Genomic DNA, 21,378 nt, shown 5'->3' on the forward strand with positions numbered 1-21,378 from the left:
TTGAAGGAAACGGAATATTAATCATTAATTATATGATGACTGTAATCAGTTGATCTAAATACACAATTTGGTTATGTATATATCAGTGAGTGATGAACTCAAAAGGAGAAAAAATATCTATAAAATTGACCCTGAACAATACTCACAGTAAGTGAAAGAGAGCACGAGGGAGAGATTTACAAGGTGGCTGCTGAGTTTGCAGTTTATCCGTGTCCAGAAGCGATGAGCTAGCGTTCAGGTGGTGCACAGTCCATTCATTTATCTAGCTTCAGCAAGTTAATGAGGCATCCACTCACCTCATGAATTCCAACTCACCATAGATATCGGAATGATAACACGAAAAGGAGGAGTCATTTTCCTCGTTATAAATCTCAATGGAAGCTTTTGTTTTTCATCCTTTACCAAGAGCACAGAGTTCCTCAAGATAGACCTGAGACTGGATTACTGTCTTTCCAATTTTAAAACCAGGAACCACAGTAAACCCTACTTTTGCCCGAGATTTAAAAGGTGGAATGTATCTTCTCGTGACGTCTTCCATGAATACCATTGAGAACTCAGCACCTCTTTCAACTTGAAAAATTTCCACAATGGGATCGAAAGAGAAAGCCAACTTATGCAACATCCACACTGAGCTAGCCATTTTAACAAACGACTTATAGAACACACTGACCGACCGCCATGAATTCAAAATGGCTTCTTTCCTATCCAAATTACTGAAAATTGACGACTCCATAGTAGGATGAATAAGTTCTTGATATTTCTTCTCACAAAATTTTGCAAATGCACATTGAGGATTTACACTTAACAGTTCCATTGGGTTGCTTGAAACATGCTCAAGTAATTGCTTAAGAGAAATGCTAATTCCATCAAAATTCTGAGATTGTTCAGTACAAAAACTCTCAGTCTCAGTCACACCATAAACTTCCGAATCAAAACTTCTAAACATCCATAAACAAACATATGATAAGAATGCATACCGAATATGCGCTTTCTTCGCATATCTGATCTCACAATGAACTGAATTAGCAGCTAAATCCATATCCCACGAAGCTTTCTTCATCAATTCCATCAAAACTTTACTAAAATTGTAGGCTGCTCTACAAGCATCGTGTAATATTGAATCGAATACTCTAACAGACAACAAAACATCACAAGGGGCATTCAAACTAGCAGATAATTTCTTTGATAATCTCAAATTAGACTTCTGCAACTCCCCCAACTTTTTTCTAAGAGCCATTACCTCAGAGTCCTTCCGATCAATCTCCGACTGAGCACGGTCCGAGACAGTCCCAAGCACTCGAAGCTTACTTTGATTCTCTTGCACCTGAGCTTCCAAACAAGAACCAACCGGAATAGAAATATCCTCCTCAGGATTCGTACGGAAATCCTTATAAAAAAATTTTAAATCAGAAAGCTGCTTGAAGTGCGATACCAATACTCTATCGGCGGCCGTGACTTTTTCTTCAACAAACGGAACATGGGCAGTTTGCAATTGAATATACGAAGCTTCAAAAGAAGAAACAGTAGCGAAAATGGACGAAACCAAAGTCTGCATCATCTCCACATCAACAATCTTCCCCGTTGTTCCTCCTCCCTCAACTTTACTCTCCACCACGTGATTGGATTTGGGTGGAATAAGGTTAGAAGGAACAGTGGGAAAGAAATCAAAAGCAGAATCAGGTTTAATGACGACGACTTTCTGGTCGGTAATAATCTCCTCGGCGGAGTCCAAGAGGGAAAATCCGTCGGAATCATCAGGGGCGTCGTCGTCGGCGAAGAATTCGAAGGTTTTGGTCTTGAAAGCAAGGGCGAACTTCTGAAACATTTGGGAGATCTGTGGGGTTTTGTAATTGGAAGAACCATCCATGTCGCACATAATTGGAAAGTGAAGAAGAAGAAGAAGAAGAAGAAGAAAATTAATTTGGACAAAATTGAGAGAGAATGAATGACTTTGAAGCAAGGTATGAGTGTGGAGGGTTTTTGAGAAAGAACAAAGAGTGGGGCTTAATTTCCACTCATTATTATTATTATTATTATTTTCCAACGGTAATGAGAGAAAAGGACTAACGTTTACAGCTATATCTAACCAAACGGAAAAGCAACCTAAACAAACACCTCATTTTCTCATCTACATTTCTTTCCATACATACTATTTCACTTGTATTTTCTTTTAATGGAACTTTGGAGTTGCATTCAGGTTATTTGTTGACTTGTTGGCTTAACACATTTAAGGGAGTATCCTACACTTGGTATTTTGCTGGGGCTGGTCTCACCTTCTCTTAAGCCATTTGGTTTGACTACATGTTTTATGAAGCTCGAGTGAGCACGCTCGCTTAAGCCAACCCCTTTTTCCAGGGCTATTTTGGTTTCAAGTTGTTACTTTTTGCTTGAATTTTGCTCTGTTCTTGACTTTTAGTTGTTTTTGTTTTTGCTTGATGTTGGTTATGCACGAACTTAAATGCAAAAAATCAAAAGATTACCAACGAGATTGTAATACAATTATCGAGGTTGAAAAGTAGAGTTTAAATATGCAGTAAAAGCTTCTGCCTTTTATTTTATTTCTTTTTTGACATTGAAAAATAAGAGCTCACCTAAAGGTCAGAACAAATGAGCCACTGCTTAGAATAAAGACAGTGATTTCTTTTTGGGTACTATGATTGAGTGAAATATTTTGTTGGGAAAAAAGTTAGCTTTATCTAAACTGTTGTTTGTGGGAGGGCAGGGTGATGGTGGTGCCCCATTTTGGGAAGGCCATATAGAAGCAGCTTTAAAGTGGGAAATGCAATGCTTTTAGAAAAACAAAGTGTATGCAAAAACCCAACCTTAGTTTCCTTTCCCACCACAAAACAAATTCACTTCCAAAGACTCTCCCACACATTGATATATTTAAAAAGAGAAAAAGAAAAGGTTTGCAAGCGAGAAAATCATTGCTAATTTAAACATAGACAGAAGTAAATATTGTTTCCATAAGACTTGGAAAATGAGGGATTGGATTTTTGTGGTACTATGCCTTTATATTTGTAGAGGGGTTAAAAGTTTGCTCTGGTTAGAAATAACATCCATAGTGTCTTTTCTTAAATAAGAATTGTTTTTATCATTTTACCTAACAATAGATGCCAAAATTTGGATTGAAAAAAAAGTTAACATTTATCCAATGACAACGGTAAATTTGTTTAGAGATGAGAAGCATGTGACCTCCAAGACAAAAAGAAACTTACACATTGGTTTGGAGTTTGTCATGCACACTACAATGCAAGTCAAAGAGTGAAAAATTATAGAAGTTTGTGAGAATTGACCTACTTCCCTAAAGCTATACCTGTATATTTATAGAAATATGTGACTTATGTTCTCCTCCATAGAGTTTCGAAGCTACGTTAGGGTCATTCTTTCTCTCCCCATGTCAAGGCATGCTTCAGTGGCCATCGTGTTAGGCTCGACCTCAGATTTGGCTAACTTCGACAACCCCCTCCTAGGCCCAATTTGATCCTTGGGGCCAAAGCATGCTTCATTAGGCTCGACCTACATCGAGACCAATAATATTAGCTTAGACCAAGACCCAAATCAACTGCCTCTTCTAGGCCTCTTTTAGTCTTAAGATAATACTTTTAGTCCAAATCTCATTTCTGTTTATAATTTATGCGACTATGTCATTCAAACCAGAATCACCCATAGCACCAATACTTAAAAGAGTTATCATATTTTGTATTACATTATCTTATATTTCACTACACTTTCGCTCTATCAAATTGATCTACACCTTAACCCTGTCGAGAAAATTGCAGCTTGATCCTTAATCTCTACACAACATGCTTCATAAACATGTGCAGTAGCCAAAACATCAAACCTTTTGATGCATCAAAATAAATTAAACTAATGTATATCCCAAGAAAAACTGCATGTATGCCGACTTGACAATCTAACAATCATTAAGCATGCTCTCGATCAAAAGTTGAGGTTGGAATGTTTCCAGTCAACTGATGATTTTAACCCACGGTGGACAACTTAAGTTATACTTTTTCAAAAGATTTTCCAGCACTAAAAACGAGCATATGGTACCCCCAGCCATCATCCATTTTAGCCAACCAAATATTTCATTTAGCAGAAGGGAAGATCCCACAAATTAAGTTAATGTACACGTAATACTCAGTATTCTACATGATACATAATCCACTCTATCACTACTATGCTACTCTCTTTCTTTAAAGAAAAAAAAAAATTGTATTGACTCTTTGAATTTTAGGAGTCTAAAAAATTGCATTAAGTAGATATCAACTAGAATGAAACCTGTTCCTTCGTCATCAAGATGCAACCCTTTCCCCATCTGATGCATTCCCAAATGAAATGAAAGACCATTCATGAAATCTCAGCCTTGCATAAGCTGAAGAGTCAAGGCCGCAACTTTTATGACGGTAACAGATTTGTAATGTTCATCATTTTGCTCTATTTTACATCTTCAATATCTAGTTTCTCAACTTCACAAGAAAAACTAACATTCGGTCGTTGGGAACACTGTCAAAAACAGAACTTTCAACGACTTAGTAAAGATAATCTCTATAGGATTAAAGTTGAAAATAGAAAACTTCTACTTGTAAATGGAATACCGTGATTCTGCAATGAATGTTAAGCTCATAGTTCATTTGTTGAAGGCGGTCTTTGGCAGTTAACTCTGCTTCAGATGCTTTCCTACAAGCTTCTTTCACCTGGAAAAGTATTAAAAGAGAATAATAAAAATTGGCTGAGGACCATGGAGGCTTTTTGACCAAAAATATAAATTTAAAGTTCTCCCCGTCCAGTCCTGGTGTCATGATAAATTCCAACAATAGAAATCAAATAAGGTAATTGTTTCCTGTTTTTAGAATGAATAATTCTCCCACGATGATATTTACCAGGATAATATGTGCATTACAGTAGCACACCATTAATCAAATGAAATACTGAAGTTTTGGAATAAAATGACTGCCAATCAATTAGCTTTAGCATGTAATACAAGAACATATCAAAAGTTTCATTGTTAGTTTATATATGATATAGAAATAGCTTAAATCAAGCCAACTTTCAGAGGAAAAGCATAAAAAAAATTAATATCTAATTTAAGCACTTACCTTATTTGAATGATGATATTCAGCATCCCCTTTTGCAACATCAGAATACTTTTCCAGGACACCGCGAAGATACGACAACTCTTTCATCAAATCTGAAGCAACTTCTTCAGCATCTTGCAGTTGATTTCTAGAAAATTCAAATGCTCTTTCAGCATGAAGACGAAAAGAGGAACAGTTCAGACAATTGCAGATTCCTCTGCATCCTCGTGTGCTTCGTTTTAGAATTCCCTTTCTATGATTTATGTGAATTCCTGGCAGAATACCTCCTTCTACAGAAGAGGAATTTGGTGCTAAGCTGTTTCTCTCATCGATATTAGCACCACCAGAAACACGATCTTTCAAACTTGTGCAGTCTTCTGAAGTGATTGGTGACTGTTCAGAGGTCATTCTGAATCCTTCTCCAATTAGAGTTTCATAACTAGCAGCAGGATACAATGGTAGCACTGCTTGATCATTCAAAAATGTTGCACCAGGCAATTGAGGGTCCGTTTTCAAATTACATTCATCCAACATCTCCTGCTCAGTGTGCAACGTTAAGTTTGGAGGTGATAGAAGTTTATCATCGACTCCAGCAGGCAATAAAACTTCATCTGTTTCACAATCTGTTTCTTTCTTACTAGTCAACACATGCATTGAAGGAGTATATGAGTTTCCGTCAACTGGCATGTTGCAAGATACCAAGCCTTCAGATTTATCCTGGGAATTGTGAGAGTTTGAACTCGGTGGTTGCAAATTCATAGTTGGAAATTCTTTCTCTGGTACCGAACTGTTGATGTTTCCCGAGTCACCTGAAAAATATAAAAATTCATTAAAGATAATCTATAGCATTAGAAACAAGCATGACATTATGAAAGAAATATTATAATTGTGAGAGAGGATGCATACAGTTCTCTGGATTATCTTTGAAGAGATCCTCAAGGAATGGACGCATCCTTCGATAGCTAAATGAAAATTGGCTGTATTTTGACTTCAGTTGTACAAGTGGATTGCGAACCTAACGAGTTGTTAGATTTATTAGTAATACACAACAATGAAACAATAATTTGTTGATCAAATTGGATATCACTCTCAAGGCTGTAGAATATTCATGTCAAAATTATATTATGCACTCACTGAAAGTAATCGTGCATAAAGTTTAAATGAGGAAGCAGAAAAGCATAAAAATAATAAACCATTACGTGTATCTCACCAGTTTGTTTCTAACACAGGCGCCATTTTTCTTGTTACTCGCTGTAGCAATGCTACAATGATTTTCACCAACAGTAGAACTACCAAGTTTTCCATCCCTCCTTTCTTCATTCAATGGCCTATCAACAATGTTAGAATTTAATGATGACATCCTGAGTTCATTGAAATGACCGTCTCTTTTACTATCCTCTGAAACATGGGACATAACATTGTCTACTTCTGATACAAAAATGGATCCACTATCAAGCGTATCTATCCCGGGATTTTTTGATTGCTCTGTCAGCCCTTCGTCAAGAGATGAGGCACAAACTGCATTATCTTTTTTCAAACCAGAATCCTCTTTAATTGTATTCTGGCTATTGTTGAAACCGCCACCATTCTGAAAATTCGAAGTATCTCCATTATCAGGAGGTGGTAAATTTAGCTTCGTAGTCTTACATGACATGCCGGAGGCAAAAATTGCATTCTTTACACAAGTGTCTGAACCAAGAAAAGATGAGCCCTTGACATGATTACGCAGATCAGATTCATTATTCAACTTCTTCACCAAATTGTTCTCACTTTTTGACTTTGGATCAACTTGTAGCTTGTCTGTAGTAGATTAACAATAGAAATAAGTATAGTCCTAAAAACAAACCTGGATAGAAAATAATAAATGTAGTGGGCACAGAAGTTACAATTGTCGTTATCCATCAAAAAGGGTAGCAATCTTTTGTAGGCAATAGAGCCAGGAGCCTTGAATAAGTTTCGTTTAGAACATGGTTTGAGCACCTAATTCATAATTTCAAGACCCAAATTAGACCAACATGAACAAAAGAATATCAAGAATCATACAAATGGCGATCGCTAAACAAAAATATAAACTTATAGTTATAATTATAACCCCACGAGACCTATTAAATAAAACAACAGGACTACATTTGCAAGAAATCAGCACAAAAGACAAATAAAACCAAGCCAATTGTGAAATATTCAACTTAAGAAGATATTCACCGATCCGGTTCTAGCAACAGAGTCAAATCTACAGTCAGATTTCACACAAGTATCTCCCAAAACACCTCCATTACTTGATCGAGGACAACCACTTGAAGAAGCCGACACAAAACCCCGAGTCAGAATATCCACATCAGGAGGAGTAGAGTGCACCGGTTCCTCACTCTTCCCATTACATCGCCGACCCTCATCGCATTCAACATGTGTATTACCGACTCCACCGTCTTCATTCGAACAAGTTCCATTCACGGTTATTAGCCTTTCTCTATCGCTAATCGGCTCTCTGGATGACACCGAGGAGTGATTCTGTAAATTGGGGGAGAATACTCGCTTGATGCGTATATCTTTGGCAAAAAAATTGGAAGCATGTTCTTCCGGGTGCGGTTGGGGGAGAGTAGTCTTAGGTCTTTTGCAAGGTAAGTGGAATCCAGCTTGTAGAGCTCGGGGTTGATGAACAACGGAGGAGCGTTTGGAAGGCATAGTGCGAAGCTTTGATTCCATGGAGAGTTCTTGGAATCGATGGAGAGAGAGAGAGAAGGGAGAGAAAGGAGGCGGGAAGAAGAGAAAATGGCGGGAAGCTTAGAGAAAAAGGCGATGCGTTTGTTTATATATGCGTGAAATTGGCGGGCATTGATAATTCAGTATTGGGCCGGGTCGAAATAAGTTCAGGCCCATGTCCAACGTGATAAATTGCTAAACCTTCATAGTAAGCCGTTAGAGTGCGTTTGGCCTAAGAACGTTCGAAATCAAATGTTTGAGAATAAAACTATCCTTAGTTATTTGATGGAGTTCTCATGTCTCTGCAACAATTGATAATATGTTTTTTTTTTATCAACCTTACAATCTAAATTTGTCCTGAATAAAATATTTAATTAATTTCTTTTTGTATTTTGTACATATAATTTAATTTCTTAATTTATCCATTTTTACAACAATAATATAAAAACAAAAAGTTTAACATTCAATAACAATAATTCTGATTCATTAACGTGAATGGCCTAACTAGGATTATTACAAAATATAACAAGTTATATAAGATCGGATGAAGTTTACAAAAGTTTCAGTTAAGCAGAATATTTAAAAGTATCTAATAGCTAGCTTTCAAAATAATCATAGCAAAATAGTCGTATAAAAACAAAAGTCAAATAGAGTTACATTTAACTATGGTTGTGTTTCTATGAATATCTAAACTACTTTTATCAAAAGAGTTTAAATAAAATAAAAGGTTAAACATTTTTTATTAAGTCAATACTAATAAGTATTAAGTTTTCTTGTTAAAAGTGACAAATTTTTTTTTAAAAAAATGCATATTTAAATCTTATCTTGTAGGTCAGGTATAAGATACTCCTAAATTTTAAAATTATGTATAATCATATATTTTAAATTTTAATTATGTATAATTGTGTATTTGATAACTATGTGTAAAATTAAGCTTTTGCCATTTATTTTCCATCAAGTTTTACTACGAAAGAGGATTAATATTCTTTCACATGTAAAAAAATTATAAAACAATGATAGAAAAAAAAATTATAATATGTTTATTTTTGTTGTTTGAACAAAATTGTATAATTTTCTATTTTTTATTTGAGTAATAATTTTTTTTATTTGTTTACATATACACCAAAAAAAAAAAATGTATGTATTTACAAACCAACAATAGATTACATTAACTATTTTCACTCCAAAAAAATCTTATTTAATACAAAATATTATAAAGAAAATTTTAATATTTGGAGTCAAATCAACTCAAATTATTGAAATATTTAATTTATTTGACTTGTCAACAAAAAAAATTACAGTAATAATTTTGAATTAGAAGTGAAACTACTGGTTTAAATTTTGAGAACTAAAATTAATTCTTTTTAAAAACCATGAATTTAATCCACATGTTAAGTCAATTATTTTACATCGTGTGCCAAACATGGTGCCAAGCCCACCTAATTTCAAGCCACGAGCCGAATAGCTCCTTACCGTTTGGAAGGTGCATAAATTTTGGAAATGTGCATGAATGACATTTGGGTAGAAAAAAAAAAATAATTATAATTGATAACTAATTGAGAAATAATAATTAAGAATATGTAGTAATATATTTTTTTTAATTACAAATATAGTAAAACCATCGCTGATAGACTCGTATGATCTATCAGTGATAAAACAATATTTACAATATAGTCTATAAGTGATAGACTTGTATCACTGATAGAATTTGCCAAATCTTGCTATATTTACAAATTTTTAAAAATGTTGTTACATACTTATTTATTTTGAATCTAATTACTAAATTTGCTACTATTCCAAAAGTATAATATGATGTACATTACAAACATAAAATAATTGCATATATATAAATAGCATAAATAAAAATTGATAAAAGATTAAAAAAATCACACCTACCTACCATTTCAAAGGTTTTTAATCGACTTCTATGAATGATAGTCACTTAAATTTAAGCAAACTCGAAAGTTTAAAATATTTTATCAATTGATTTTTATCCGTGCATCGTATTTTCAGTTTATTTTCAAAATTGGGCTATTTTCTATCATTTTCCTTAAAGTTTTGACACTTTTTTCGTAAATTTTGGTTGATAGTTTTACGAAGAATTATATTAGAAATGGTAAAAAAACAATAAATATAAAAAATATTTTAATACCGTAAAAGTAAACATAAGTCAATTGATATAAAAGTATTTGGAGGATGAATTTATTTTTCACTATGTATGAAAGGGTTGTAAATTTTATTATTTAGAATAAAGAAAAAAATATTGGACCTAAAACTAAAAGTAATAAAATATTAAAATACAAAGGATAAATTAGTAATTTTACTCCAAGTATTTACAATATTTCTTTTAAATTTCCTCAAATGTAAGAGATAATATATTTAAATCTCCAATTAGGTGTTCTGCCTCGCGATTGTCCATACATTGCCCACTCTATTCAATTCCCTACTAAATGCAATAACCTCATGCATAACTTTCTTTTTTTTATTCAGAACATACTATAAGATTCGTTCATATATTTTATTTTATGTTACATCAACTAGATTTACACCATTTGAATTTGAATATAATCAACGATATACGACATATGTGTATAGATACTTTTGAAAAACTCCTATAGATATTCATCAATGATATAGTTTACCTAATTAAAATATTACCTTTTTGACCTAAATGTTGTTTATTTGATTTTTTAAAATAATAAAAATAAATCACCCACTAATTTTATCAATATTTGCAACAAAAGATTTGAGATTGGAGGATGATGTACCATCTTCACCAATAGCTTGTGAGGCTAGTTTTTTCCACTTTTTGGCATTTTCCATAATTATCTCTGTCCTTTGTTCATCATCTCTTGATCTTCCCATGATCAACTCCAAACACTTCCTGATTTCTTCCTTCCCTACAATTCCTTCTAAATTAGCCTTCACTCTCACTCCCACCTTCCACACATCTTCCACAAGCTTAGCATTAGTAGGTTGATCTACTTGTTGAGGAAAAGCCACCATTGGCAACCCATAATTCAAGCTTTCTAACGTTGAATTCCAACCACAATGACTCACAAAACAACCTAATGAAGGATGTTTCAGTACTTCAATTTGTCTACACCAACTCACAATCTTCCCTTGCCCTTCTAGTAATAAATTACAGCATTCATCTTTCCCAGCTTCCTTTTGATCTACACCGATCATTACCCATAAAAATGTAAACCCACTTTCCAACAAAGCATGCAAAATTTCCTCCTTTTGTGTATTACTCAATACATAAATAGATCCAAAAGAAATGTAAACCACGGAAGAATTTGGTTTAGAGTTCAACCACTCAATACAATCATCATGATCAATATCATTACCATCGAATGATGGCGACGAATCAAAATTAGGAATCAAGGGTCCAATTCCCAACATCTTTAACCCATCAATTGCTAATTCCAAGGCTTGGACCTCAAGGGCATCAAAAGTGTTGACTAGTACTACTTTTGGTTTACTTTTTTGGTCAAGGAGTACTTCAATTTGTTGTTTGAGAAAAGGAAGAAGATGAGCATGAGGGCTTGAAGGGGAAAGTAGAGATGGCATGTCATTAGTAGAAAGCAAAGGCAAACCTTGTAATTTTTGGTTAGGAATTGTATCACCATAGCCATAAAAGTAATAGTAATACAAAACTAAAAGGGTAGCTGGTTGAACAAAAAGAAGAGCCGATGGGAAGTGAAAAGAAGTGGCTATATCAGCAACCCAATGGAACAAAAGGGAGTAAATTACAAAAGTGAAAGGGTTATGAGACTGTTGGTTTGAAATGAATAGATTTGTGAGAGATCGAGAGCCATGAAGCTTAAGACTGTCGAAGAATTGGGTGATGTTGCCAGTGGATTTGTTGGGGGTTGTTTGTTCATCAGAGCCATCAGAGAGAGTAGTGAAAGATAACAAGGTGGTGGGTTTTTTGTTGGTGATGGTAGTGATTTTGTGGCTTCCAAGAACGGTGGTGGCAAAGGTGACATGATGACCTAAGTCTGTGAGACGACGAGCTAATTCAAGGGAAGGGTTTATGTGGCCATGAACAGGGAAACATACAATGAGGAAATGGTGGTTTCTCATCTTTGTAAAACGCTATTTGATCTTCAATCTTAATAGTCTTATATAGTTAGGTCTTGTTTTTATCTTCAATCTTAAGGTGGTAGCTACCCTTGTATGATATTAATGATATGATATTGTCCATTTTTAGTAAAAATCACCTCATGCCCATTTTACCTTTAGTTTTATATATAAAACACGTTTTATATCATTCGAGATAGCCGTCGTTTTTTATATACTCATGATCATTCATTTATTTAGTCCAGTTTTGAATTGTGAACTCTTTTTCAATTGTTCTGAAAATTGACTTGTAAATAATATACAACATAGATTGGGAAGGCGTTTTAGACCCTCAACTTATCTTAGGTCTAGTGAACTATTATAGCTCACTTAATATATGAGTTTATCATTTAAATATAGTGTAATAGAAGATTGGTAATTTGGAGGTCTTATATTCAAACATATATATATAATTAAATTTACTTCACCCACTAGCTTAAGCTTTTATGAATCTTTTCTCATTTATAATCTAAAGAGCAAAATAGTTTACACTCCAAATAACAAATATTTAATCGTTAGAAATTGTAAAGTGACTAATTGTTATGGAATCTAGAAAAAACCCAAATTCATATATTATATTTCTTTAAACATATGTGAAAACCTTTTATAAAAAGGAATTGTTCTTCTAAAGAAAAACTCATGAATAACATTTATGTTAGATGATAATAACTTTAACGTAGAAATAAGATAAACGTGTAAATTTAGAATAAAAAAATTAATGCACACAAATAAAGACATTTCCTTTTTGATTAATTGTAATTAAACATGAACACAGTGAGGTTTTTAAAGAAATTAAAATTGGTGTCAAAATCATTATCCTATGGGCATGAAAGATACCCCAAGCCCCAAGGCCCACGTTGAGACAAAAATAAATGAGTGAAATAAATAAATTTAAAGCTATGATGGGGCTAACTTTATTTCAATAATTTATAAACAGCATTTGGTTCATTTGAATCTACCAAATATTGCAAATGTAATTAACTCAATGCTTCAAAGATATTCAATATCCACCGTCAAACAACTTGCAAAATGGGGCCACGGTGTTTGAGCTGTCCATTCAACATTGATGTGATGCTATCCAAAATAAATCACATTAAATCAAAAATGTGGATGGCAATTATTTGAAAGAAAGAAAAAGAATTGGTATTTCTTTAGCTAGCAATCGAAAATCTCTTTATTCCATAACAAAGCATACGTATGTGATCATCTTCTATGTGGTATAAAGAAATTTCAATTTTTAAGTGCGACTTCAAAATAAAAACGACAACAAAGATGATTATAATCCCTTGACAAACTTTGTCAATTTAGATTTCCAAATATTGAAAAAAAATTATAAATTAGGATTATGAAAACAATGTTTACCAAACTTTAACTCATCACAATTCAAATACTCTCATCATAAATTACTAAACTATTGTAAATATTATGATAATATATGTTAAAAAGATTTTCATTCTTAATGTATGGTGTCAACTAACAATTTATATAACACATGTTAGTCTTAGTGTAAGTCACTTCATCTTAACATTTTGTCTATAAATAGGGATGTTTAGTTAGTTTGTAAGTGACATACGTAGACTAATATTTCAAATAAATTGAATTACATTACTTATATATTTTATTTAGTGTGACATTATATTTATAGTTAAATAATTAAAGTGTATAAAAATAAATATTTTAAATATAGCAAAGTGTATTTTATTTATTTTTAAATTATAGATAACATAGCAATAATAATGAAGTGTATAACCAACCAAGTTTATTTTGTAATAACTAAAACAAATTTTTTATATTTGTAATTTTTTTTAAACGTTGGTAAATATACAAATATTGTTTTAGGGATAGAATTTTACGAATTTGTATAAACTTTTATTTTTTTAAAATATTACTATATACCTTAATATTTTTAATCTATTTACAAATATTGCTTTTTTAGTTTGGTAACGTCGTTTTTTCTTGAAAAATGGTCCCAAAAATATGTTATTAAAGATGAGCCATTTGGAAGAAATGAAAACTTGGCTCTCCTCCCAATGTCAATTTATCCTGAAAGTCCTTTTCATTTTCTTAATTAATCAACAATTTCAAAATTTTAATCTGTGTACTATATATATATTTTTATTTGAAATGGGTTTTCATACTAAAAATCAAAATACATTATCCACTACAAATACATAATTCAAACTTCTTTATCGAAGAAAATTTAGAGAAAATAAAAGTTCATCAAGAATCTGCCAACTCATCACCCACGTCAATCTCATCGACAAAGTTGGCAAGATTCAAAATTGAGGATCCACCTTCATCCATAGCCTCCCAAGCCAGTTTTTTCCACTTCTCAACATTCTTCTCAGTCTCTTCTCTTTCTCCATTGATATATTTCCTATTCATTACCAAATCCAAACATCTCCTAATTTCTTCCCTCTCCACAATTCCTTCTAAATTACCCTTCACTCTCACTCCCATCTTCCACACATCTTCAACAAGCTTTGCATTAGTAGGTTGATCTACTTGTTGAGGAAAAGCCACCATTGGCAACCCAAAACTCAAGCTTTCTAATGTTGAATTCCAACCACAATGACTCATAAAGCAACCCAATGAAGGATGTTTCAATACTTCAATTTGTCTGCACCAACTCACAATTTTCCCTTTCCCTTCCACTAATTCCTTCCATTTCTCTTCATCTTCATCGCTTTTTGATCTCATTACCCACAGAAATGGATACCCACTTTCGAATAAACCATACAAAATCTCCTCTTCTTGTTCTTTAGACAAAACACATATTGACCCAAAAGATAAATAAACAACCGAACAATTTGACTTCGAATTCAACCATTCCATGTAATAATCTTCATTTGATACTTGAAATAAATCACCACGAAATTGACTAATCAAAGGTCCAATCGCTATCATTTCCAACTCATGAATGGCTCTCAAGGCTTCATTTTCTAGAGCATGAAACGTGTTGACTAATACTTTTATTGGTTGTTTTTGTTGACCAAGAAACTCCATTTGTTCTCTCATCCAAGGAATAATGAATGCATGTTGGCCAGAAGGAGAGAAAAAAGAAGGCATTTCATGACTTTTAAACAATAATGGCAAACCTGGCAATTCTATGGACAAAGACGAAGGGCCATCATTTTGGAGTTTGTTGGTAATTTCATCCTCAAAGCCATGAAAATAATAATAATACAACGCCAAAACTGTGGCTGGTTGAGCTGAGAATAGAGCTGAAGGGATATTAAAAGAAGTGGCGACATCAGCTGCCCAATTTAGAAGGAGGCTGTAGATCACAAAAGTGAAGGGGCGACGATGGCGGTCACGGAATGAAGTGATAAGATCGGTAAGCGATTGAGAACCGCATCGTTTGAGCTCGGAAAAGAAGTGGTTGAAGTCGGAGGTTTTGTGATTTTCGTCGTCAAAACCGTCGGAGAAGGTGGCGAAAGATAGGGTAGATGGTGAAGAGATTTGTTGGGTTATTTTCATACGACGACTGGCGGTGACGGTGGTGGCGAAGGTGACTTCAATGTTTAGGGATGTGAGTTTGTTGGCGAGTTGAAGGGAAGGGTTTATGTATCCTTGAGAGGGGAAACATACAATAAGAAAATGGTGGTTTCTCATGATGACTCTTTTCGAAAACCACTTATATGAGAAGATGGGATTAAATATGTTGTTTTTTTCTGGCTCTTTTTTATAGATCATAAGAAGTATGAGGAGAGGTTTCTTTGACAATTCAATATTTGAAAAAGCATGCTTAGATTGAAAACTATGAACATGAACATGAAATACAAATAGTCTATTATTTAGATTTAAGAGATATTTATGTTTGATAATAATAATTGAGTTGGAAAATCACTCGCTATATATTTTCACTCTAAATTTTTCGATTTGTTATCTTTGTTATTGTAAGAAATGGGTAAAAACATGCTTAATTTAAAAAAGAAAAAAGAAAAAAGAAAATTCAACTTAGATCGAGGTTAGATGTTGAAATTTCATTGAGTGAAGTAAATAAAGTTCTTTTAGTATTTAAGCAGTAGTTTAACTACTATAGTTAATATGAAACAGAACTCATGAAATGAATTTGCATATGAGTACTAGTTTTTTTTTTTTTTTTTTTTTTTTTGCATAACAATAGTGATGGTTTTCAAATAAATCTAGACATAAAAATATGTAATTTATAACACGAGCTGTGTCATCCTATGTTATTTTGTATACTTAATTTACCTTTATGCTTGTATTAAAAGTTTAAATATATATCTTTAATATCAAGATTACTATATTTTTTTTCTTTATCCATATGTCACACATCTTATCTCACCAAGTATATGGTGACCAAGTTTCATTGAAATGGCCCAAAAGTGGTATTATGGGCTTTAGGTGAGTTTTGAGCTTCTTCACACATTCACATTTTCAAAAGTGATACAAATTAATTTTCATGGTTATTATTAGTTACTAACTATCAAAACATGAAAATATTCCATACATTACTTTTCCACTCTTATCCAACCAAATCATAAGGTATTAATAATTTCGTTTGAGAAGAAAATCCAGAAAAGAAAGTCCTATATGGTGTTCTCTTTCAATAAACATATCATATTTATGATAACAAAAATATAAATGGATACTTTTACCATTAGTCCAACCCCAAATGGTTAACAAACTAACTGTTTGTAATTTAAACATAAATACACTTTTCTTATATAAATTGAAACCTATTTTATTTAAATACATAAATACTATAGGTTTGTAAGTTATATAGGTTTGTTGTGGCCTATGAGGCCACGTCCTTGAAAATCATGACCACAATAGGACCTTTCAAATAGAAAAATTGAATCAAAACTACAACTCCCAAATGAAATGCGTCACATAAACATGTATGAATTTCGTCATAGCAAATGTCATTCCTAATTCCTAAACTATCCAATCAACTTTCCTATTAAATACGAACCTCACACACCTTACATTTTCTATCCTAATCCACAGTATGAATAACACAACACCCAATCCCAATCCCCGTCATGTCCTTTTAGTTACACATTGTGCTCAAGGCCACATCAATCCCACCCTCCAACTCGCCAAGCGCCTCACCCGCCATGGGGATCTCCATGTCACCTTCCTCATCTCTCTATCCGCCTACCGCCGTATGGGTCATACCCCAACTCTCCCACATATCACTTTTGCCTCCTTCTCCGATGGCTACGATGATGGTTTCAAACCCAGTGACGACATTAAGCTTTATATATCCGAGCTTGAGCGTCGTGGATCTGATGCTTTGAAGAATATAATCCAGGAGAGTAGAAACAAAGGTCAACCCTTCACTTGTATCGTGTATTCCATACTCATCCCTTGGGTGGCTACGGTGGCACGTTCCCTCGATGTTGCGTCGGTTCATCTTTGGATTCAACCGGCTGTCGTTTTCGCATTGTATTACTATTACAACAACGGATATTACGACGAAATTCAAAGGATTGCCTCTGGGGATGATCCTAGTTCAACGAGTATTAAATTACCTGGGCTTCCATTGTTGAGTGCTCGTGATCTTCCATCATTTTTTGGTGCTTCAGATGGTTATTCTTTTGCACTCCCAATGTTTAGGAAGCAATTTGAATTACTAGAGGAAGAGAGTAATCCAAAGATTTTAATCAACACATTTGAAGAGCTGGAGAAAGATGCCGTGAAAGCAATTAAGAAATTTCATTTGATGCCTATCGGACCATTGATTCCATCTGTTCTTGTTGATGGAAATGACCCATCAGAAGCTTCTTCTGGATGTGACCTATTTCGATCTACGAGCAGGTATATCATTTATCGTCCAACTACAACCAATCCATGTTTTCATTTTGATATGAATTGGTTGGATAACTATTTCGGTTTTGATTTTTTCTTCTTGAAAAGTTAGTGTCGTCTAAACATACATTCCATCTTGTTTATTATTTATATTTTATAGATGTTTTCAATATTAAAATCTAAAAATATCATTTTTTTAAAAGAAAACTAGTTGTCTTTTAAGAATTTAACTGTTGTAAAAATTTAAGAACAAATATGTTCAATTTTCAAATCTCGAAAACAAAAAACATAACGATTGTCAAAATATTTTCAACACAGTTATATGGAGTGGTTGAACTCGAAACCTAAAGCATCAGTTGTCTACGTATCAATGGGAAGCATTTCAACAGTATCAAAGCAACAAAAAGAGGAGATAGCGAGAGGATTATCATTAACAAAACGACCATTTTTATGGGTTATCCGAAACATTGAAGAAGAAGAAGATTTTTTAAGCTTTAAAGAAAAACTAGAAACTCAAGGTAAAATAGTTTCATGGTGTGCTCAACTTGAGGTTCTCTCAAGTCCAGCCACAGGCTGCTTTCTCACACATTGTGGTTGGAATTCTTGTTTGGAGAGTCTAGCTTGCGGTGTCCCAAACGTGGCATTTCCACAATGGTCCGATCAAGCGACCAACAGTAAGATCATTGAGGACTTGTCAGAGACCGGGGTGAGGTTAGAGGTGGAGGAAGAGGGCGTGGTTAAGGGAGAGGAGATAGAAAGGTGCTTGGAGTTGGTAATGGGAGATTCAAAGAAAGGAGAAGAAATAAGGAGGAATGCTTTGAAATGGAAGAAATTGGCTAAGGAAGCTGCTAGTGAGGGTGGTTCATCGTTTGCCAATTTGAAGGCTTTTGTGGATCACGTATGTTCTTAGTGGTTGAGTTCAAGATGCAACCCATCATCAAAATTAATTACATACAATTTCTAGTACCGACGTTACTATTTCGTTTTTAAAATAGTGTCGTGTGGGGTTCAACCACATTATTATCATGCATGTCTATTTAATATTTATGAGAACATATTTCTAAAAAAATATTTGACACGTGCATATATTACTTTACAAATTTAGTGTGGTAAATTCTTTTTCTTGGTAGAAACAGATTTTGTCCACAAAACAAACGTCCTAAAAAACCTATCTTTATCGAAGAGAGAATGATCGCATGTAAAAAGATATGTGTGCCAACATTTTTTCTTGAGCAGAAATATATTTTCTACACACGATTTTTAGTTGGTGTGGACAAAAGAAAAGACGACGAAATTTCAATCACGAAGATTCTACACACAGGAAAAAAAAGCCCTTAAAGGACCACATTTTTCTTAAGATGATCCGTCCATGTTTATCTGCGTCACTAAAATTCTTGTAGAATTAGCCCATTATTTTAATCATACAGTAAAAAAATTAAAACAAGTATTTAAAAAATAAAAATATTTAGTTGTTGGTTGGGTGCACTCAGTTTTATGAAATCTAAACAGAAAATAATAGATTATGAATGAATTATTTTTCTATACTCGTGTTTGTCTATATCAGCTTACATATATCTGACTAATTTTAAGAGACAACCAATTGGACACTAAGATATTTTGATTTAAAAAAAAACTCATAGTAAATTCCTAGACAAGTGAGCAACATAAAATAAACTCATGACTTTTTGATCCACTATTAAAACTATGTATTTAATGCTATTAATATTTGGAATTTTTTTTAAAAATAATGTAAAGTTTGAAACATATGTCAAAATAGGTCGAGTGCAAAACTATTTTTAAAAATAGGTGAGTTGAGGTAAAGTCGATTTCCATGCCGTGGATCCCACATCTTCTATTTTTTTATATTTTTATATATACTACAGTGAGCTTTACATTTTTTTATTTTCTCATTATTTATATACGTGGATTCCAGACATTTCATTTTTTCTTAAAAAGGTAAGATATAATTGATGTAATTCAATAATTGGATGAGACACTTAAGAAAAAGTGTTGGAAAGAATTAACTTCATCGACATAAATATTAATGTGGGTCTAAAGTCCCATAAATGAATATTCATTGCCACTTTTTTCAAGAAACATTCACATATTGCAACCAAGACCCAGTAAATGAACATAAAGCTCAAACCATGATATATTTGATATGAAATTAATGTATACTAAGATAAAATCAGGTATATCAACATTCACATCATAATGACTAACATTTATCTAATTCGATGTATGATTCATACCTATTATATTTATGAGAATTGAGTGCGAGACTGAGTGACACAACGCAACATCAAATTAATAATAATAATAAAACAAAACAATAACTTTGAATTAAATTTCAAATTTGCTACCATAGTTTATTTGTTTTTGATGTAAAACCCACTTTTAATTTCAAATTTATTTTCCTAGTAGTATCGTGTATATATATAGATTTTCAATACTTTAATTTATTTCTTTGACTCTAAAATTTGCTTTTAATTTAGTTGCTTGAATTTTGGATTTATCATTTTTCTTACCTACGTGATTTTTTTTTGGTTCAAACTTATAAAATATTTGTATTTAAACATGTTAAAAAGTTATTGAGATGTAAGATATACTAAAAGTTAATTAATTAATTAAAATCATATTGGTCTTATCGTAGTTTTTGGCTCCATAGTTTTCTTCTTCTTTTTTTACCTTTCCTTTCCTTTCTAACAATTTATATTATAGTGGCATATAAAAAAAAAAAAAGAAGAAGAGAGAAGCTTCATGAAAATGCTGTATTGACAAACTAGAACACCATAATATGCTAACATTAGATAAAAATTGCAAAGTTCAAAATGGGTTGAAGATTCAAAGAATGGCAAAATTCAATCAAGTAACAATCAACCCAAATGAGGTGAGATGCATTGCATATGATCCTTTAGAAATCCAAAGTTGATTTTTCCTTTGTTGGTGATTGGGCTTGTATGGATTATATCTCTATGCATAACATTTTTCTAATGTGTGTCTATACAGTCACATTATATCAATAAATGATAACCTAACAAATTCTTGTATATTTTCACATATTGTTTTATTTGGTCGGTCTATTTTAGAATTAGTTTTGCCTTTCTCGATAATAACCTACCAAGTGATTATGCATACATGTCTCTCTTATTAAATTTTTTCGATTTAATTTAGTGATTGACTATATATTATATTGGTATAGGTCTACCATTGATTGATTTTATATATACGAAGTAGATGAAAATTAATAACAAACTTAATTGTTAGATAAATTAAATGAGAGAACGAAGATGAGATAAACGTAAGAGAGGATAAGAGAAAGTGAGAAGTCTTGTTTATATACTTTTTTTTGTTCAATAAATGAACGCAACAAAAAAGGGTCGGTGATGAAATATATTGTTGTTCCTCGTTAATTTGTTCAAACAATGCACATAAAAAGCTACTTAAACACAAAAAAATAAAAGATAAAAGATAAAAAAATAGAAAACAGGAAACATAACCGTTATCAAATATATGTTGCCGAAAAATTGAAGCTAATTGTGCCAAAAAATTGAAGCTAATTGTGCCAAAAAATGTTATCATCTAAGAACAAATTAAATCCACAAAAGCCTTGAAGTTGGCATGTGATGAACCATAACCACCCTCACCAAGGTCTTCCTTAGCCAACTTCTTCCATTTCGTAGCGTTCCCC

At 32.9% G+C, this 21,378-nt stretch overlaps 5 protein-coding genes across 7 annotated transcripts; 1 reads left to right on the forward strand and 4 right to left on the reverse strand.

Moving 5' to 3' along the window:
• LOC101203555 (protein GRAVITROPIC IN THE LIGHT 1) lies at positions 1–2,529 on the reverse strand. Of its 2 annotated transcripts, XM_031887437.1 has the most exons (2): positions 1,433–2,529; positions 1–1,324 (listed from the first exon to the last, which is right to left on the reverse strand). In XM_031887437.1, exons 1-2 carry the CDS (start codon positions 1,874–1,876, stop codon positions 392–394), a joined length of 1,377 nt encoding a protein of 458 aa, XP_031743297.1. In that variant the 5' UTR covers positions 1,877–2,529; the 3' UTR covers positions 1–391. The 2 variants fall into 2 exon arrangements, with proteins under 2 accessions (XP_031743297.1, XP_004140484.1); XM_004140436.3 differs by having other exon boundaries at positions 1–2,528.
• A 593-nt stretch (positions 2,530–3,122) lies between these two features.
• On the reverse strand, positions 3,123–7,870 carry LOC101214238 (hypothetical protein). 2 transcript variants are annotated; one of them, XR_969729.2, is made up of 8 exons: positions 7,284–7,870; positions 6,968–7,061; positions 6,292–6,881; positions 5,988–6,096; positions 5,103–5,890; positions 4,602–4,700; positions 4,285–4,509; positions 3,123–3,519 (listed from the first exon to the last, which is right to left on the reverse strand). XR_969729.2 is itself a non-coding variant. In XM_004140558.3 (7 exons), the coding sequence occupies exons 1-7, from the start codon at positions 7,782–7,784 to the stop codon at positions 4,441–4,443; spliced, it is 2,250 nt and encodes a 749-aa protein (XP_004140606.1). In that variant the 5' UTR covers positions 7,785–7,870; the 3' UTR covers positions 4,073–4,440. The 2 variants fall into 2 exon arrangements, 1 of the variants encoding a protein (XP_004140606.1); XM_004140558.3 differs by lacking the exon at positions 3,123–3,519 and having other exon boundaries at positions 4,073–4,509.
• Positions 7,871–10,349: 2,479 nt separating this feature from the next.
• LOC101213995 (UDP-glycosyltransferase 75C1) lies at positions 10,350–11,870 on the reverse strand. Its single transcript, XM_011658571.2, has 2 exons — positions 10,550–11,870; positions 10,350–10,393 (listed from the first exon to the last, which is right to left on the reverse strand). Exons 1-2 carry the CDS (start codon positions 11,868–11,870, stop codon positions 10,350–10,352), a joined length of 1,365 nt encoding a protein of 454 aa, XP_011656873.2.
• A 2,204-nt stretch (positions 11,871–14,074) lies between these two features.
• Positions 14,075–15,647, reverse strand: LOC101213749 (UDP-glycosyltransferase 75C1). The gene has a single exon (XM_004140556.3). The coding sequence runs from the start codon at positions 15,600–15,602 to the stop codon at positions 14,127–14,129; it is 1,476 nt and encodes a 491-aa protein (XP_004140604.3). The 5' UTR covers positions 15,603–15,647; the 3' UTR covers positions 14,075–14,126.
• A 1,099-nt stretch (positions 15,648–16,746) lies between these two features.
• Positions 16,747–18,783, forward strand: LOC101203309 (UDP-glycosyltransferase 75C1). The gene is made up of 2 exons (XM_004140435.3): positions 16,747–17,696; positions 18,006–18,783. The coding sequence occupies exons 1-2, from the start codon at positions 16,885–16,887 to the stop codon at positions 18,595–18,597; spliced, it is 1,404 nt and encodes a 467-aa protein (XP_004140483.1). The 5' UTR covers positions 16,747–16,884; the 3' UTR covers positions 18,598–18,783.
• Positions 18,784–21,378: the final 2,595 nt, after the last annotated feature.

The sequence above is a fragment of the Cucumis sativus genome, chromosome 6, assembly GCF_000004075.3.
Source record: "Cucumis sativus cultivar 9930 chromosome 6, Cucumber_9930_V3, whole genome shotgun sequence".
NCBI classification, from domain to species: Eukaryota; Viridiplantae; Streptophyta; class Magnoliopsida; order Cucurbitales; family Cucurbitaceae; genus Cucumis; species Cucumis sativus.

Coding starts and splice junctions, on each gene's coding strand:
- LOC101214238 (XM_004140558.3), bottom strand. CDS start 7,784: ATGGAATCAAAGCTTCGCACTATGCCTTCCAAACGCTCCTCCGTTGTT. Junction 4,701..5,102: donor AATATCATCATTCAAATAAG/GTAAGTGCTTAA, acceptor ATACTTTTCCAG/GTGAAAGAAGCTTGTAGGAA. Junction 4,510..4,601: donor ACATTCATTGCAGAATCACG/GTATTCCATTTA, acceptor TGTTTTTGACAG/TGTTCCCAACGACCGAATGT.
- LOC101203309 (XM_004140435.3), top strand. CDS start 16,885: ATGAATAACACAACACCCAATCCCAATCCCCGTCATGTCCTTTTAGTT. Junction 17,697..18,005: donor CTATTTCGATCTACGAGCAG/GTATATCATTTA, acceptor TTTTCAACACAG/TTATATGGAGTGGTTGAACT.
- LOC101213995 (XM_011658571.2), bottom strand. CDS start 11,870: ATGAGAAACCACCATTTCCTCATTGTATGTTTCCCTGTTCATGGCCAC. Junction 10,394..10,549: donor ACAAGCTATTGGTGAAGATG/GTACATCATCCT, acceptor GAATATCTATAG/GAGTTTTTCAAAAGTATCTA.
- LOC101213749 (XM_004140556.3), bottom strand. CDS start 15,602: ATGATCTATAAAAAAGAGCCAGAAAAAAACAACATATTTAATCCCATC.
- LOC101203555 (XM_004140436.3), bottom strand. CDS start 1,876: ATGTGCGACATGGATGGTTCTTCCAATTACAAAACCCCACAGATCTCC.